Raw genomic sequence first — 18618 nt, forward strand, 5'->3', positions numbered from 1 at the left:
TTTGCACAACATACACACAGCAGCAACACACTAGGCACACCACAAAAGAAACTCCACACAAGGTTATATAAAAAAAGTATTTGTATTATCATAAACACATTAGAAACATAATCACACATTAACACTGTGCCAACTGGAACTAGGCAATATTCACAGGGGATTATATACACATGACAGGGCCAATTGGGCCACTGTCAGAACCTTTAGAAAACATGAATAACACATGTAGTAAATAACACCACCAGTAACTACAAGTATAAAAATGACCTCAGAAAACACAACCAGTTACTACTGGTAAAATACTGTGTGCAGCATTAAATCACCTTAGCAACATAAACACATGATGTATAAATCCTATTAGATAACACATAATCAGCAGCACAAACCCTGTATGCAATAAATCACATTAGGCATAGGTATCACAAACATAGACACACTATGCCGTAATCATGGTGCATAAACACATTAGGGCCTTGCACCCTACCAACCTACAACTAACCCCCTGGCCAACTGGCCTTCTCTAGGGGATCAAATGCTCTCTGTCCCAAATGTCAGTGCTTACTCCAGGGCTATCCAATTAGCCCTCTGGCCACCAATGCAGCAAGCAAAGTGCGCAATTGCACTGGGGCAGAGGAGTGTATCTCACTCCTTTCTCCTTATGAAAAACAAAATGCCCCCAAAGGAAAACTGGCACTCACTGTGCCTCTGGGGTCCCCACTTGGACTCTACAAACAAATGGGCCCAATGCTGCAGCTGCCGCTAACTGGCGGTGCAGCTGTGAAAATAAATGCAGGCACGGGCATTTATTGTGCCCTGTGGGCCCCACTGGAACTCCAATTCAAAAATCACTCCCACGTTGCAGCTGTCCGCCACGGCAGTACAGCTGTGAGCAAAACAAAGAAGCACTGGCACTTCTGTGCCTCGGGAGCGACTACGGGGGAAGGCACCTACAATGTGCCTCGACACCCCCCCACCAGGCTCACAACTGGGCCCCACTCACCGGGATCTCTGGGGACTCTGCAGGTCTCCTCACAGACGGCTGCTACTCCCTCTGCAAGACCAGCACTCTGGTGCAGCCTCTGCGGATGGGGACACTCTTCAGACCTCTGTCTATCTTTGGACTCCTCACAGCCGGAGGCACGCGGGGCTTCCCCTTTCCCTCATGGGGAGGTCCCACCTTGCAAAGAGGCTTCCCTTCCTTCCTACGACGGGAGGCTGGAAGAAGCATCACGAGGCTCCGTCCCTCATGTGTCATGGTTGGGTGTGTCGGAGCTCCTTGGCCCCGCCCACAACCAGGCAAGACCGCCTGGCTTCCGGGTCGAGCTGGCAGTGACCCGGCGGCACCTTCACTCAGTGGTGCAAGGCGGGGTGGGCACCCACTTCAAAATAAAGTTCAAGTGCGGGTGGGCATCCGCCTTCTCCAAACAAGCATATAAGCGGGGTGGGCACCCGCAGCAAACACCAAAAGTGGGGCGGGCACCTGCTGTCAAAATATGCATAAAGCAGGGTGGGCTCCTGCTCCGCTTGGTAAAAATGCGGGGGAATCCCCACATCCGGACTCCCCCCAAATAGGTTGCAGCTCCGCGCTGCAAAGCCCACACTCTTCCCTTGGGCAATTTAAGTATAGCGCTCATGAGGCACTAGAAGCCACAGCTCCAGCCAGCTAAGTTCTAGGGGCACAAGGCTGGACCCAGGCAGGCCAGCTCACAGGGTTCTCCAGCAGGGATGCAGAACCTTGTGGCGGTTCCTCCTGGAGCTCAGCAGCAGCAGGTCCCCTCAGCCAGCACGAGGAAGCACACCACTTCATGGGGTCACAGCCCCTATATTTATAGTACATATTTGCTTTGTCTTCCCTGGCACAGGGCTTGGTGGAACCAGTCTAAACTGGTTCAGGGGGGAATTGGAACACTCTGTTTACAGGGCTCCTCTTCCTCTTTGTCAGGTGGGGGCTCGGCAATCAGACACACTACAGGGGGTGGAGCCAGCATTGTACAGGCTAGGCACAGACCTATTCAGGGACCAGGGACATCTCCTCCCACTACTCCAAATGCAGATGTCCCATTCAGCCTACCGCTGACTCACCCTGCCTCTCCTGGAGCCACACACACCTCACCAGCCCCTGTCACTCCAAAGCCAGACATGCAATCCACATCAGGCAGGCAGACAGATACCACACAGAAATGCCCACTTCTAAAAGTGGAATTTCTAATATAGTTATAATAAATCTGCACACACCATTGCGTAGCATTTATTATTACTATTCAAAGCATACCAAACGTGACCACGCTGCTCCTCTCATATCAGGAATTACCACTGGAACACTTATCAGGGAATCCCCAATGAATTCCTATGGGAGGGCAGCCTCACAGTAGTGAGAAACCAAAATGGCTGTTTGTCACTTCCAGGACATGTCACACACTTAAGGTACATGTCCTAACTTTTACCAACAATGCACCCTGCCCATAGGGCGAGCTAGGGCCTACCTTAGGGGTGACTGACATGTAGTTAAAGGGGGGTCACGGACATGGCGCACACTTTAGGTGCCATGTCACAGCGGCAGTAACACTGTGCGCACAGGCCCTGCAATGGCAGTGGCCTGGGATAGGTTTGAAAGGCTACTTTGATGGGTGGCTCAATCAGCGCTGCAAGCCCACCAGTAGCATGTAATTCACCAGCCCTGGGTATATGGGACACCACTTTACAAGGGACTGACCGGTAAATTAAATAGGCCAAACAGGTGAAGACCAATCTTATCACATTTATCACGGAGAGCACACGCACTTTACACTGGACAGCAGTGCTAAAGTGCCCAGAGTCCTAAAACCACCAACACCAGGTCAGAAAAAACAAAAAGCTAGGAGAAAGGAAAAAAGTTTAGGGATGGCCCTGCAAAAAGGGCCAAGTCCAACATCCATGAACTCATCGATTTCGCTACACACTTCCCATGTCCTGAATGCGACATGTGGTCTCCTCACGGACATGATGCCTCGCCTCCCCAGTGGCAACCAGGTAACCGGCCTCGACCTCGGCACCAACACCTCACCTCCATGACGGCCTGCATCATCAAAGACTTCATTTTCCAAGGTACTGTTTGTTTGGGGGTCCATGGGACTCCGTACCCGATGCTGCGCACCTCGCGGGCGGTTCTGTACTATGGATTTATTGCTGTTACAATGTTGTAATAGCCCCAGGTAAAGCTATTTGTTTACTACAAGCATTATTTTTGATATAACAGATGTTAAGTTCTATTTTACTACATATATGCTGGATTTTTGTTGTTTTGGTCTTGTTGAGTTTAGATAAAGATACTTGTGTTTTGATTACAAATACTTTACACATTGCCTTTGGGATAAGCCTGTCTGCTCGTGCCAAGTGACCAAGGGGGTGATCAGGGGTTATCTAAAGTGTGTATACCCCTAACCCCGACTAAAAGCAAGGGTCCCTACTTGGACAACGGTACCTCGGCCAATTGGAAACCCCCAGTTCTAAAAAAGATTATCTTCATCTTATCAATATTTAACTTTAACTGACTGCCAGACATCCAGTTAGCAACAAATCTCATGGTGGTATGGAATTTTACATATGATGCAGCAGGGTTATCTACATAAAAGAGTAAATGGTAACTGCATGTGTAGTTATAGCGGTAGTCAAAAGATTCCAATACCCTATTCAAAGGTTTCATGTACAGACTCCATATTCAAGTCCAATCACCTTGGAGGTGAAGTTGCCCAGCTTTACTGACTGTGTATGATTTTCCAAGAAGGACCTGATTCACTCAAAGGATTTGCCCTGCACCCTTGCCTCAGATATGAAGTCAATAAAAATCCAATGATTGACCTTGTCGAAGGCAGATGAGAGATCTAAAAGGACTAGGGCAGCATCCCTTTCATTATAGTCTTCACTGAGTAGTTCATCTTAGACTGCTGCTACCACAGCCTCTGTACTATGCGAAGGTCTAACACCTGCTTGTACTGGATGAAGGAGGGCAGTTGTCAGTAAAGCCACAACAGCTGTCAACCCTGCTGATATGGAGGTCGCAGAGCCTTACAACCTGAGGTTAATGGGTTCTGTCCTCTCCTGTGAACTCCCTGTCAGTATCTCATAACATCCTAAGTCAGTCTGAAGATTACTGCATCCTGCGTATATAGCCTTTATCTCACTGCCTTCCTAGCAGCGCCTTGAGGTGCTTATATAAATCTCCACCAATGTCAACTAACTTCTCGCTCCTTATGAGGCCCTGAATAGGCATCACATGGCCTATAGAAGCTGTGTTAACCTGAAATACCGGAGTGCCTGGACTATTGTAATGGTCTCTATCTGAACATCCAAAGGAGACTCATGAACAAACTCCAAGTAGTGTAGAACGCAGCAGCCAGGCTATTAACGGGTACACCTAGGTTTGTCTCAGTCAAGAGGGAACTAAGACAGCTCCACTGGCTCCCTGTGAAACAGCAAGCTCAGTTCAAAGCCCTTTGTACAGTTTTTAAGGCACTAAATGGTAATGGTCCTGACTATTTGAAACAATGGTTTCAATGGTACGTCCCTAGTAGAAGCTTGCGCTCTCTGACAGCAAAACAAGTGATAATTCCTCTGGTCAAAAGATCCCCATGGGGTGGTAGGAGTTTCATTACCTCCGCCTCTAAGGCCTGGAATAACCTACCGTTTCAGCTCAGAAATGCAAACGGGCTTCTCTCCTTCAGACGGGATCTGAAAACTTGGCTTTTCACAGTATAGACACCGCACTTCCCGGGAACCTTTTGGGTAGCACTCAGCGCCAGGACACCTGAACAGCCGCACTTTAGAAATTTTTATAACATAACATAACATGAGGGCTACTGGAAGGAATGTAATAAATCATGTTTTTCTTACTCTCTTCTCAACGCAAGCTCGCTTTAGCAGATCATCTGTGTGCACAACTTTGAGCAAACCTTGCCGCTTCATAAACTGTTCAAACTCTTCCCGTTAAGGCCACTTGTGACACCACTCATGCTGCCAATCAGAAAGTAAGTAGTCTCTGGCTATTTGAGTGCCAAGTAGAAATGAGAAACCTTTTATATGTGATGGAAGTGGCGGTGGGCCAAGTACCTCCAGATGCTACCTACTTAAGGGCTCGCCCTCTACCTTTTGCTGGTTATTGCTGTTCTCGGTGGATACAAAATGGCCATTTGTCGCATAATATTGTACAGATCTCCAACCTGTTAGGATGGGAAAAGATTCCTAAACAGCAAAAAAAACGTAGGTTATCTGTCAGTTCCCTAGTGTGCACTGCCACGTAATGATCAGTCCTGGAGCAAGTCACGCCCAGGGGCCCTGCAGAAAGGGCATAAGAAAGGCGAGTTACCTACTTACCATTGATGCGGACTGATATCTGCCCAAAGGTTGCTGAATGTTATGATGTAAAGTTTATGGCTAGAAAGGAGAAATCCTTGTCTCACAACAACATTAACTGACTCTAAATTCTGACATTCTGATTGGCTCCTGAAACTCCCACGGACGTTAGCGATTTCAACTGATTGTGTCCACTTTGCAATGGTGTGGATCGCTTACAAGTTTCCGATCACAATAAATTGTGACATTTGAGCCAGATAATTGCCAAAGGTTTTCTGCCTACTTAAAATGAATTTCATCCAGCAATAATATTGACAGAAAAAACATAGCCCTTCGGATCCACTGATTGCTACCTCGCTTCAGTTTTTTCTTTTAATCAAACATTCTGTTGCTCTCTATAGTGGACTAAGAACAAACTAACTGCCCTACGTTAATCATGGAAATCGACGCCACAGGTTACATAAACCTCGGCCCCCTCTTCTGTTTTGGATATTTCTTAAATTCCTGAAATATGATTGTCTCAGCATTATTTGCCTAATCGTTTTTCTGCTTACGATTCTGCAAGCCATTATAAAATAGTAAATCTGCTCAGTTAACATTTAAATGTGTCCATTGATAAGCTGTGGGTGATTTCTTTCAGAGCAGGGCCTGTGAGGCTACATTTACTATTACAATCTAGAGCAGTAGTGGCTCTTTCCTTGTTTCAAATGCATAGATTTTGCAGGCCCTTCCAATACATAGCAATTATTGGCGAGTAAATCATGTTTACGGACCGTGTACATTTCAAAGTTTTGGCATTTAGGAAACATATTTTTGTAATACTGTAATTGTGCAGGTTTATTAGACTGATGTTGCAAGAGGAAATATTCATAAGCTGCTGTCAAGGTGGAAAAGGAAAATTTGTTTCATCTATAAAATACTAAAGCAATAGTTCAGTTATACATTTTTAATGCACAACACCCTCGGTGACCTCCTTTATTCTTCTGCTGTCAACATGGCAGTATAGAAAAAATTGAAATGAGCTGACAAGGGAAACAAGAAAGCACCGAGAGCAGTTCATCCACTCTCCCATAAGAAAAACTGCTTCATTTTACTCACTGAAAAAAAGTGAAACATTTCGGTCATCATTATATTAATTGCTTTGTTGCCGGGCTTTGTGCAAAAAAAAAACAAAAAAAAAAAACCCCCACAAATAACATAGGTTAGTTTTGCGCTAAGATATTTATTCTAAATACATGAACAACGTGAGGTACTTGGTTTCGCGCAATAGACTTTTTTTTGTAGATGCACGATAAATGCGTGCACGACAAACACGCTCAATTTTAACAACTCCTTGTGTGACTTTTGGTGTTGCTCCAAAATTCTAGAAGTGTTTTCCTGCACATTTTGCAATTCTTCCTTTTCATTCTCTCTCTAATCAGAAAGACAACTGCCTTGAACCAGTGTGTACAGAACACATCCTCCCCCACTTAACGCGCGAGGACAGCTCCTTAAAGACTGAATCTAGGTTGCCATGGGGACAGGGTTCACGAGGTCAATAGATTAATGCATTAGTAAATGCATCTAGCCTACTAAACTATTTGATCAACTTGCTCGTCTTTTATTTCATTGTATGATTAAGCATTTGATCAATGCATTACATCCTGAAGGCATGTATGTTGAATATACTTTATGTGTAATATGAGGTAATAAGCTCGGTGTAGTGAGTGGCCATAGTCTGTAGGCGGTCATTCTGTATGAACACCGTAATCAAGGGTCACATGTACAACATTTTTTAAGGTCTCAAATGGCCTGATTCACAGAATCGGGCAGTTTGCAACCGCCAAAAAGGTTTTTCAAATGTACAAAAGCCAAATTGTGATTTGGTAGCCTGTTACCGAATCGTAATTTGGGTTAGCGAATCAGTGTTTGGAAGGGGCGGTTTAGGGCGTCCCTTCCTAATATCGATTTGTAGTGGTATTTGTGAATCTTCTGCGACCAAACATCCATTTTTTTCAGAAACCTCAGAGGAGGTGATAACCATTTGCAAATGGGAAGGGGTCCACATGGGACCCCTTCCCCCTTGTGAAACTTACATGTTACATTTTTTTCTTTTTAAACGCATCCCCTTTTCCTTAAAAGTTTATTGAAAAGCAATCACAAACATAGCAGGGTGCATATTATGACCTACCTCATTAACATTCATGAGTTAGCTTTATTGCGACCCGAAACTTGTACGTGCATTGTACATTAGGAATTGTGATTTCCAGATTGCGGCTCACCCCATCAAACTGTTCATTGCATGCGCAGGGAAACATTTTCTTCAGGATAAATACCAAATCTGCACTTAAAGAACAGAAATGCAGAAATCTCCTTCCTTGCAGACGATGCATTCCCTTATTATGATGTACATGGCAGAAAGAAAAGGGGTTCACGGCCTATGGATCAAGGCTTCCAGTCCCAGTAGCTCACATTATCCCCTCGACGGTGCCCTTATATTAGCCTCTGCCTAACGTATGGCATGACAAATGTGACAGATTGAAAAAGTGTAACAGCACATTGGCAGCACAAAAACAAGATTATTTTCCTCCCTAGGCTCTCGATACCTGTATTCTGTTGCCATGTTACTATGATGGAAGGGTGAGAAAAGACTTTCCGAAGCACACTTTTTCCATCTGTCATGGGCATTAGGCGGCGCTGCCCAGTGTCGTTCGTTCAGATGTGTTACAAAAGACATAAGGCAAGGACCTCCTGAAAGTTCTTCCATACTCCAGGGAAGCTCGGTGCAACGTACAGGTCATCACCTACCAGACACGCCGCCATATGTGGTCCTCCTGCCTGCACCAACAGCAGGCCATGGTGTGCCATCCGCCTTCAGTCCCATTAGGCCTGAGACCGTATTGGTTGCCGTGACGCCATCTGCACCACCTGCGAAAACAAGCAGCCTCAAAATAAACGAGGTGGGGCAAAATGGCTAACCACAAACAATGGTTACATCTGACCCTAATTAGTTTGTGTTCTGATTTTTAATGCCAAGAGAAAGTGTTCAGCAATAATGCTCTTTATAAATTGAATAAACAAAAATAAAAAATACGGCAGGGAATTACATCTCGTGTGAATGTTCTGTTGCTTTTCCTAGAATTCACAAACTTTCCCAGAAGTATTCTGGGAATGCTATATGAATATTCACAAAGGCTCCTATTCCTCTTGAGTGGGATTTTCACTACCATCAGTGCTTAATTTGTAGTCGAATAAGCGTCCGTCAGAGGCTAAAGTTTTCTCAGAAGCCCGCTGACTGCCAAAAGTAGAGGGTTGCCGAATGCCAAGGATGTCTAGTCTCGGTCCATCCTGAAGGAGGAGTTAACCCAGACCTTGATTGGGGTAAATCTCTCACCATTTTCATGGCAGAAAGGGGTCGGAGAGCAATTTGAGAAAGCCCACAAACATACGGTTTGCGCCTGCACAATTCATAAAAGTGTTTTGCAGTTTTGAATGGCCATTAAGAACTGCAAAGCACACTTTGCGACCCCTTACACACCACTAATGACATTAGACAATAAATAGGAGATACCAAGCACTTATAGCCTTTGTTCATCATTAAACAGTGCGCCTGCACTTAACTCGTGTTTCACAAAGGCATGCGCAAAACATTTTGAACCACTTTTCCTGATAGCAGACATAGGCAAGCAGTACATTTGACGATATACATTCTGCTTCTGCAGGCTGGGGACATTAAGAGACCCAATCCTGTGGACTGCGGTTACTAGCTTCATTCGGGTCATAAGCTCACTGCGCCATTTGCTGTTGCCTTGTGACTCCTGTCTCTCCAAGAAACAGGGGCTACAATGACGACACATTGTGATTTCCAATGCTGGGATCTAGACAAGGTGTCCCAAATAGCCCCCCCATCCTCAAATAGCCCCCCCCCCCATCCTCAAATAGCCCTCCATCCGAGCATTCACAACAGGTCACGAGGAGTCGCAAGCCGATTCCCACTCCGTTAATATTAACGAGGTGAGTGGTCTGCAGCTTTTTTAAAACTGTCCTTGTGAGCTGCGAGTAGCTTTTCCCATGTTTTAGGTCTCTGGTGTTATTTTTACCCAATTTAACGGTCCTCTTTTTAACTGGAAATAGTCGATATTGCTACGTGTTCAGCATCTGCCCTCGTAGTTGTCTCGATTTCCACTGCCCTTATTTCTTTTTTCATTGCTTGAACATTCAAAGCAAATCCAGTCATAAAAAAAACATCAGTGTCCTGAGAATTTCACAGACATTACGTTTTTTATGGAAATAGGCGGATTATATAATTATCTACATCATTCAGCCCCTCATTTCGCTGGACATACATAACTGAACACGTGCATACAAAATGCAGATTTCCCCCCTACCTTCCTGGGCAGCCATTGCAATCTTCACAATGCTTGTCACATTCGGGGTGAGTTTGGCGAAGAAGGGGATTTTTACAGCCTGTCGAACCCAGCGGCAGATGTTTCTTACCAGCTCTGGATCCTAGGAAAATAGGTCACAAAGAGGCGTTAATTGAACTAATTTGTTAAACCTGCAGGTTCCAAGTAGAAAATCATTCATGCAATCTGTTGTACAGCGCGTGCCTATAATTGTGAGGCAGAGCCTTTGCACATGTTATTAGTAGACTCAGATAAAAAGAGAGAGCTACGCGTACGACAGATGCCACATACCTATGAATGGTGATTTGAGCGTCTGCTATTGAATAATGGGACATGGCATGCTTTAAATTAAGGAATTCCCCCCATAATGTTGTAAGAGCTATCTCCATTTTAAAAGTCTCAAAATTCATATAAATATAACACTGGCAGGGTACACAAGTGGTCGAGTTACATAAGTTGCCAGGGGGTGACTCAGAAATTTGCATCCCTTTTGTCTTTCTAAAACAAAACCCTATTACAGAGGAGGATGCAAGCTCTCACGTAGTACCTTCTGTAATACACATCACGTGGGTGCAAATTAGTTTCCTTGCAATGTAAAGTGGGTGTTGCCTCACATACACGGAGAAATAGCCACAAGTAAACGTAGGAATGGGCATGCCCACATTAAAGTCTCAGGGCCAAGGGCACAATGATGATCCAGGAAGGATGCACTACGTGTGCACCAACCAAAGATTACTCCAGTTACTGACCCGCCCCCCCCCCCCCCAATATATTCTGGGAGTTGGCAATGATGATCCTTCATAGATTCCAGACCTACAAAGGATGTCCTGTTTTCACTGTTTATGTTTTGTAGATTTCAGTGGTGTTTTCTCACTGGTTTCCAAACCTTTTGAAATCAGTGCTTATCAGTGTGTATCCACTGTTTAACTCCCAAAAGAGGCAAAGCTTTGTTTTCCAGTGTTTACAAAACATATTCTTTTGAAGTGATTTTTACAACACACATATTTAAATGTATAGTGAAGCTATGCAGTGTATGTAGTGTCTTCCATTGGCAGAGTGTCCAAGGGATGAATTCTAGACTGTTTAAGCAGAGAAAGTCTATGTATTGCACTCTCACTCACACGGACATCGCATCACCCTTTCCCACATTTTATTACCTCTCACACTCACTATGTCAGGACTCTGTCTGGTTTACAGGACTATTAATGGATTAAAAAATAATGATGCACTCACATGTTTTAATACACTCATTCCTGGACATAGCTGGGGGTAGTTCACCTACTCTTAACTCAGTATTATGCCTTTGTTGGGGTTGGTCAACACTGCAAATCGCATAGTACTTTCTGAAACCTTTACAATTTTGAGTCAGACAAGATAAATTTGCAGCCCTGCATTCTAATTAATCTGAAACTTAATGCTGTAAGCATTCTCACCAATGCTTTTTTGCACTCTTTGCCGGACTACAAGGTGGGTCTGATGTTTAGACATTCGTAGGTGTCAAGTGTCCAAATGGCCATGGTCTCACTTTAAGTAATTCCTGACCTTTTTAATAGACGTACATTCCATTCTGGGTCTTGAAACAGTTTACCTGTGGGCCATAAACCACTGCAGTAAAGTGCAGTTAAGTATGAGCTAGGTGAAGGTATCACAAATAACAATTGGACACCTTGGAGATATACATTTTGCTGGTATGTGGAAGGTCTTATGTCAGGTTTTCACCATTAACCCATTTGCATGGTGACAACACTCTTTTCTCAGGTACCTGTCACGTGCCATGCATTGAATGTTTACATCCTTTTCAATTGACCTGCTATCAATACTGACTTGTTAGAAAAAGGGGACTGATGTATTAAAGAGTTTTACCCATCTTGTGCCTTTAGGAAAATTTGATAGTACTTATTGGCCAATATTCCTACGAGACAGCCATTTCACCAATCAGTGAAATAAATAAAGACTACCAAAAGAACAAATATGATTTTAATATTGCCAAATTCTCTACTCTGTACAAAATAATTAGACCAGACCGAAAACATGGTTCTAAACACTGCACATTTAAACTAAGCACAAAAAATGGAGGACACAAAAGAAAGAAGAAACAATATTTTAGTGACATCACTAAATAACAAAACTTAAGCAGAATAATCTTAGATCAGTTTTTCTTGCTTCTACCTTTTATAATGAAATAACATTGACTGGCTTTTTTTAGGAAGAAATAGAAACTACTCATTCTCTCTCACTTTGCTTTCTTTAAGACTAGTATTTTAGTTTGTGGTTGTGCAGGCATTAATCAGCGTTTTTGTTTACACTGATGACTGTTTCACTTTCGTTGGGGTTTTTATCAGCTATTATAGGTGTAAACCTAAAGCACAATAGCCTAGACATCCCTAACCAGGAATACAGTTACAGTGTCCTTCCCATTTGATAGTGTGGCAAAGTCCATCTGCATTTCTCTGCAGATACACGACAGTGAAGCAGGGGTCACATTAGTCAAGTTTGGGCAAACTTGTACCCTCCTTCATTGCCCATGATGGGGTCTTGAAAGCCCCAGTCAAGGGTCAGAAAGGTACTTCCATAGAGCCAGGATATATAGGGAAGCTGGCTTCTATATTTCCATGCTGTGGGCTTTCTGCCTGTGTAGGCACTAGTTTTCAGAATTAGCTAATTCTCTGCAGTTAGAACATTTTCAGAATTGAGGACTTGACTGCAGTCAACTCTGTATACATCCAGTAAATAGCACTGTGGAGCACACCTAGGCCCTCTATCCATACTGTAATCTGGGCCCAGGCACAATAAACTGCTACCACAGACACTATGAGGCTCAAGGGGGACTTAATACTGAATATTGCAGTGCTGGTCGTGATCTCCTCCCATATGGAGGTTATGAGGCACACTATTGCAACTCTATCTGCCCTTCACTAATGTCAGTATCACTGGCGGGTCACAAAAGCCGCTAATGTTGTAACTTAATACAGTGCTTACTGTAAGTTCAAACAGCTGTAGCCAATTAATAGAAACTAGAAATGGAGTTTAGAAAGTCCTGTTTTGGTCATACTTCCGAATTATATGTAACTTTATAAATAGCTTAGATGCATTTGCTACTGAAAAAAAGGGGTTGGGGTACAAGTGGCAGCGTATAGGCTGATTAATAGAGAGCATAATTCGGAATGCTGATGTGAATGGATTACTTTATGTATTTCAGTGACTAATATAATGGTCAGTTGTTCACTACCCAAAGGCATTCAATGCCAGTAAGTTGATCTCAGCATAGGTGCTTAATAGATACACAGTTTTAGTTTAGCGACTTAGTGCTTAATTTGTACAAACAAATAAGTACAGGGGTTGAAAGTTTTCTTGAAGTGGCAATCACTGGCCCTGCTGAATACTAAGTTTGCCAAACACCAAGGTTATCTAGTCTTGATTCCTCCTCATGCCTCTTAGTTCAAACACCCTACATTTCCTGTATAAATATCTCACTTGTGTTGGTTGTTTTCCCCCCAGCTTTCTCCCTTGCTTAATGCTTCATACCTTCCCCTTCCCCTTCCTTCTCCCATTTCTGCTTTCCCTATCTTGCAATTGAACAAGCCATGAACAAAAAGAATGAGCTCCGGTCCCCAACATTGATAGCCAGTCCCGGCCAGTGCTACCACCGGCACATATTAAGCATGAGTGACAGGAAAGGTTGATGCATTTTGAAGCCAGTCAAATGTTGAGGTCAAAACCTTGGACCAAATGCATAAAGTTCTACATGAATATTTTTCTGACTAGCCAAGTTTGTTCTCCATTTCCAACTAACCAGACTGAAAAGACTGGTTGTCTAGAATACACTGTGGAGTCTACCCAGCCCAGGCAGTTGCCAATAACTACGCCACACACAAAGAGTAAATTTAAACATCTTTATACCCCGATGTGTATGTCAAAACTTAACATTCTAAGCCTTCCTTCAACTCATCTCTCCAACACTCATATCATAGGCCTACGATATACAGTGGGAACCAAAAAAGTTCCAGTGTTCTTTGATTTGCAAAACTCATCTCCCGCTTTGTTTAATTAAAAGTTACAACCTATTCAAAATAAAGAAATAAGTAAATAAATATCCACACTATATACATGGAACAACTGCACAGAAAATCATAGATCTACAGGCAACTACAGTTCTTTAATTTAGTGTCATAGTACCTGAATCACTTACCTGATAAGGTCACGGAGAACCGTGAACTGGCAGTCGAAGTATCAGTGATCTGCACAGGTGAGGTGGAATTATTATCAGGCACAGAGTCATCAATAGTCTGTCGGGACCCAGTCTCTACATTGACATTCATGTTTGGTTATTTAAAGGGCTGCATGTTGAAAATGAGAAGAATCTCTCATATGGAAATTCCTAGGATGCTGGACAGTCACAATGTGTCCTTTGCTGATAGCGATGGTAAAGGGTTAAGCCGCAAAGGAAGCATCAGACTTTATTTTCTGTGTTGTCTGACAAGTATTCAATCTCCACTTGTAAAGGTGACATCTTTTACATGACGGCATCTGTCAGCATATATTTTCATTTTCTGTTTGTGACCAAAGTCTGTAGCATGAATGTCTTCCTGATTCTTGGTTCTAAGGTGAGGCAGCTTGGTCATCAGGGCTCTTACAAACATGGGAATTGCAGGGCTTTCCCCTGTTGTTGAGGGAGGGATTGAACACGAAGCTCGAAGAGTAGTGTTCAAAACATTTTTGAGGTTGAGCTTTTCCAATGCAGCATTCTGAACAGCATTCTTTAGAGTAATCATGAACCCTTGTACCAGACCATTGCCCTGGGGTCAAAGAGGAGTACTTTTTTGATGCTTTATATTGAGGTGAGAAAGTCTTTGAATTCTCAACTTTTAAAAGGTGGGCCATTGTCAGATTTTAAGATTGCATGTACACCCATGTAGTAAAGATGCAATCTAATTTTTGAATAACCTTTCCATGTGTGGTGGATGAAAGGCCCTCTACCAATGGAAAATGGGAGCATTCATCAACAATAACTAGAAGATGTTGTCCATTCTCAAGAGGATCAAAGAAATCAATAGCAATTTTCTGCCAAGCATGATATGGCAATGCTGACATGTTCAAAGGGTTCTGAGTAACGTGAGATGAAAGACAGTTGCATGGGTAACAAGTCTTCAACTTCTGAGAAGGGTGGTAAACTGCAAGTTTTTTGTGACAGCAATCTCTGCTGCGTAGCATTGGAATTTCAAATTGAATTGTACTGAAATATTGCTGTATGCTGCTTTTATAACCTGTTTGCATCCGCCTTTAGCATTCTTACTCTGTATAACATATGGCATTAATTTGCATAATGGCACAGTACCTTTTATTTGTGGCTGTTTCATTCAGTTCCTGGTCACCAAAACGTAGACTTTCAATGTCACTTTCTTTATCTTTATGGATTTTATAAAGGCTGGCATTGCGCTGAGACTCCCCCAGTGCCAGGGTTCATTCTGCACTTAGACTGTGGCACACGTGGCTTGCAAGAGCAGTTTGCTGGAACATGGCAAACTCTCTGGAAGAGCGCTTGCAGTGTACGAGTTTCGTATCCCCAATCTCGTTACCAATTGTAGTGTCCTGCCAGCCTAGGTCCTCACTAATAGCATGCCAAACACAGAGAGTAATTTAACACATGTTTATTCTGCTGCGTGTAAGTCAGAACTCAATATTTTAAACCTTCCTTCAACTCATCTCTCCAACGCTTACGCCACAGGCCTATGGTGTACGGTGGGAACAAAAAGAGTTCCAGCATTCTTTTATTTACAAGACACTACATACACCATCTCTCCACATGGTGCAAGGCAAATGGCTGTTGGCTTTTCAACTCTTAAATCTCCTCCCTATTAAAAGCTTTCAAAGAACTTTCACATGGAGGCAGACTTTTAAAAGGACTAGAAAGCCCCCCCCCCATTCTTGCTAAGGACCAGTCCTTATGAAACTGCCATCATCCTGTTTGCTGAACCTTCTCTGCACTCCTGCTGTTCTCTCTAGCACACCGAAGCAGTTAAAAGGCTGCATGAGTGCTTTACAAACATAAAGATGAACTTGACAAATATTCATATTATAATAGAAGATTATAAAAATGGAGCATAATTAGCCATGTGACTGTTTAAACTATCAGAATACCTCATACAACTGTTCAATTATCGTCATATATTGCTATTTTGTTGGGTCATATATTGGTTTTGAACAGTCACTTGTTTTGGCACATTTCACTATGCTCTTTGTCATGAATGAGTCAATGGCAGTCAGTTTCCCTATCCTTATCATGCTTTTGCTTGTTGCTAATACAACAAATTGGCTTCACAGTGTAGTTTATCTATTAGCATTGATTTGTCTATCTTATCTTCATGTGTTCAGTGCTAAAGTAGCAAGGCCGTTTAATTACCTTTGCTGACAAAATTCAGATTGTGGTCCAAGCAGACCTAATCCTGTACTACCCGTCGAAATGAATATCAACTCATCAATTTTGAGCAATTTTCATTAGATTAATTGTTGCTATTACTGATTCTGACTTTTTATTTACCATCTTGACAAGCAATTGTTTTGAGAGCAGCAATGTTTTTACTGTGCTAGCCTACCTGGCCAACAATATGTGTAATAAATAACAGTGGGAAAATTGAGGCACGCTCTTTTCAGATACGGGAGGTTAAACCTTGCAAGGAATTGAGAATGGGAGAAATACAGCTGTTTTATGTATTACAGAGCGACAAATAGGTGCTAGATTATTTTCATTGCTATATTCCCTTTGCAATTTTCTATAATCTAGATGAAGAACTCGGTGACTTGAGTGCAGTTGCCTTATGGGATACCATGCTGAAATTCTTGCATTTTGTTTTCTAAGACAACATTGAAGAGCTCTTTCCGTAGTGAGCCACTGTGAAATCCAATCAGAGTAGGAACTATATGTATTTGTTATGTATAGTTTTAGAAGTTTTTTTGAATAGTTTTTTGTCAATAACAGGCTGGGTTCTCCAACACCTCTCAAAGAGTCAAGATTCTGATTTAGTTGTTTGAGAAAGTGAGGTGATCAGAGAACCATCCTACTGCCTGTAGTACAGTACTGTATGATGGAAAATTGACAGTAGTTTCACTTGGGTTGGTAGTTTGAACAATGAATAGTGTATTGAGGGTTGTAGGCTGACCAGTGTCTTTCCTTCCATATGTTACCTTTTGGATTTGCATACTTGGAGCTAAAGCCAACTCTGATTAGAAAAATGATGTAGCTTAAAGCAAAAAAATCTATTAAGAGTGCCGCGAAAATAAATGTAGTTAGACCTTGGGAGACATTATGATAAAGATTATCCAATATACAGAATATAAAAATAAAGAATTCTGTGAAAAGACCATGTTAAACATTATAGTCCTCTTTGAAGTTAATCAAGTTCCTGGTCACGGCCTAGAGGTTTATTCTGCCTGAGGAGCAGACACCCCCCGCCACACCCAAGGCCCTTTTCCTGCTATGGCAACAGTTTTCACACCTCATCAAGGAGGCTATTCAGCTGCCAGCTGATACTTTGGCCTCAAGCAAATGGACCTTCAGAGGATTTTGGCAGGTAAAAGTTAACTTTTGAACAGTACCTTTTCCAAAACATTTATTACAAATCTTACTTCACCAGTGAACTGTTTTTCAAAAAGTCCAAAAAGGAAATTTGTATGTATTTCTGAACTAGAGATAACATTATCAATCTCAATAGTTTTCTATGGAACACCCATCCATGCTACAGTGAAATTAGCTTTTTAGTGTTTGTCTCTGTAAGGCCATATGTAAGATTAAACTTTGGCATGTCCAACTTTTAAATACCATGCACCCTGCTTACTGGACAATAAGGACTGCTAGGAGGTAACTTATTATTATTTAAAGGGAAGGTTTTGACGTGTTAAAAGGAGTTATTTTGACAGGTTGAATGTACAGTTCAAAACTGCAGAGCCAGGCTACAAATTATAGGCCTTTGGCCATACTTCTGCTATCACTGCTGTGAGTGGCACAATGGTGCTGCAGCCCACAAGTGACATTTACATTGGGCAACATTTGTACCATATACTAGGGACTTATAGGAAAATTAAATATACCAATGCTAATTTCATCATGTTGAAAGGGGGAGCACATGCACTGGTTAACAGGCAAAAACAGTCAAGGCAAGAACCTTGGAAATGACCGCCTATTGTATGAGGTACAAAAGACGTTAATTTCCAACAGGTGAGAAAGCACTAAGACGTCTAATGACGTCTCTCTCAAATTTCATTCATAAGATGCCTTAACTGCCTCATGGGTTCATATCTTTGGCCAGTAATGCATCGATCACAGCCCATATTAAGAATATAAACTCCCTCCTGTCTCTGTCTCTTCTAGACTAAGATGATGATTTCTGGCAGAAATAATCAGTGGTACATAATCAGTAGGGGCATATGACATGATTATATTTTAGGCCAGATAAGTGATAAAGTTATGAAATGAAATATAAATTATTGCTGTTGAAAAATTTAAGTTGGAGTTGACTGCCATAGTGGGAAAACCACAGTTGTGTGTACGATTTTAGAGGATTAAAAATGCTGAAAGTTATGAGCAACATATTTCCCCACTCAATAATCCGACCCTCGGTTGAGATGGCATAAAAATGGTCCTTTGATTCTTCACCCATATATCCGAATAACAATAAGGCAGCGATGTGAGTACTTAATGGGTTATCACAAGTATAATCCAGAGGTAATCTTCAAGCAATGCAATTTTAAGTTTGTTTTAGCAGCATCATTGCCATCTGGACTGCACATGTAGCAAGAAGGGTGCCAGGTTTGGTAATTGGAATTGTAGGCTTTGTAATTGGTGAATCAACAATGAACAGTACCAACGTGACAGGTTGTGTTTATTGTGGCATATCTATATATGCAATTA

General features: G+C 42.4%; 1 protein-coding gene across 2 annotated transcripts in view; it reads right to left on the reverse strand.

Annotated features, from left to right (window-relative positions):
• Positions 1–18618, reverse strand: part of DPYD (dihydropyrimidine dehydrogenase) — a 3539101-nt gene that overhangs the window by 669144 nt on the left and 2851339 nt on the right. For both annotated transcript variants that reach the window (XM_085601856.1, XM_085601855.1), the window contains 2 exons: positions 9696–9816; positions 8116–8235 (listed from right to left, as the gene is read on the reverse strand). In XM_085601856.1, the coding sequence (XP_085457982.1) occupies positions 8116–8235; positions 9696–9816 (241 nt within the window). The remainder of the gene's footprint in view (positions 1–8115; positions 8236–9695; positions 9817–18618) is intronic.

The sequence above is a fragment of the Triturus cristatus genome, chromosome 4_2, assembly GCF_964204655.1.
Source record: "Triturus cristatus chromosome 4_2, aTriCri1.1, whole genome shotgun sequence".
Classification (NCBI taxonomy): Eukaryota; Metazoa; Chordata; class Amphibia; order Caudata; family Salamandridae; genus Triturus; species Triturus cristatus.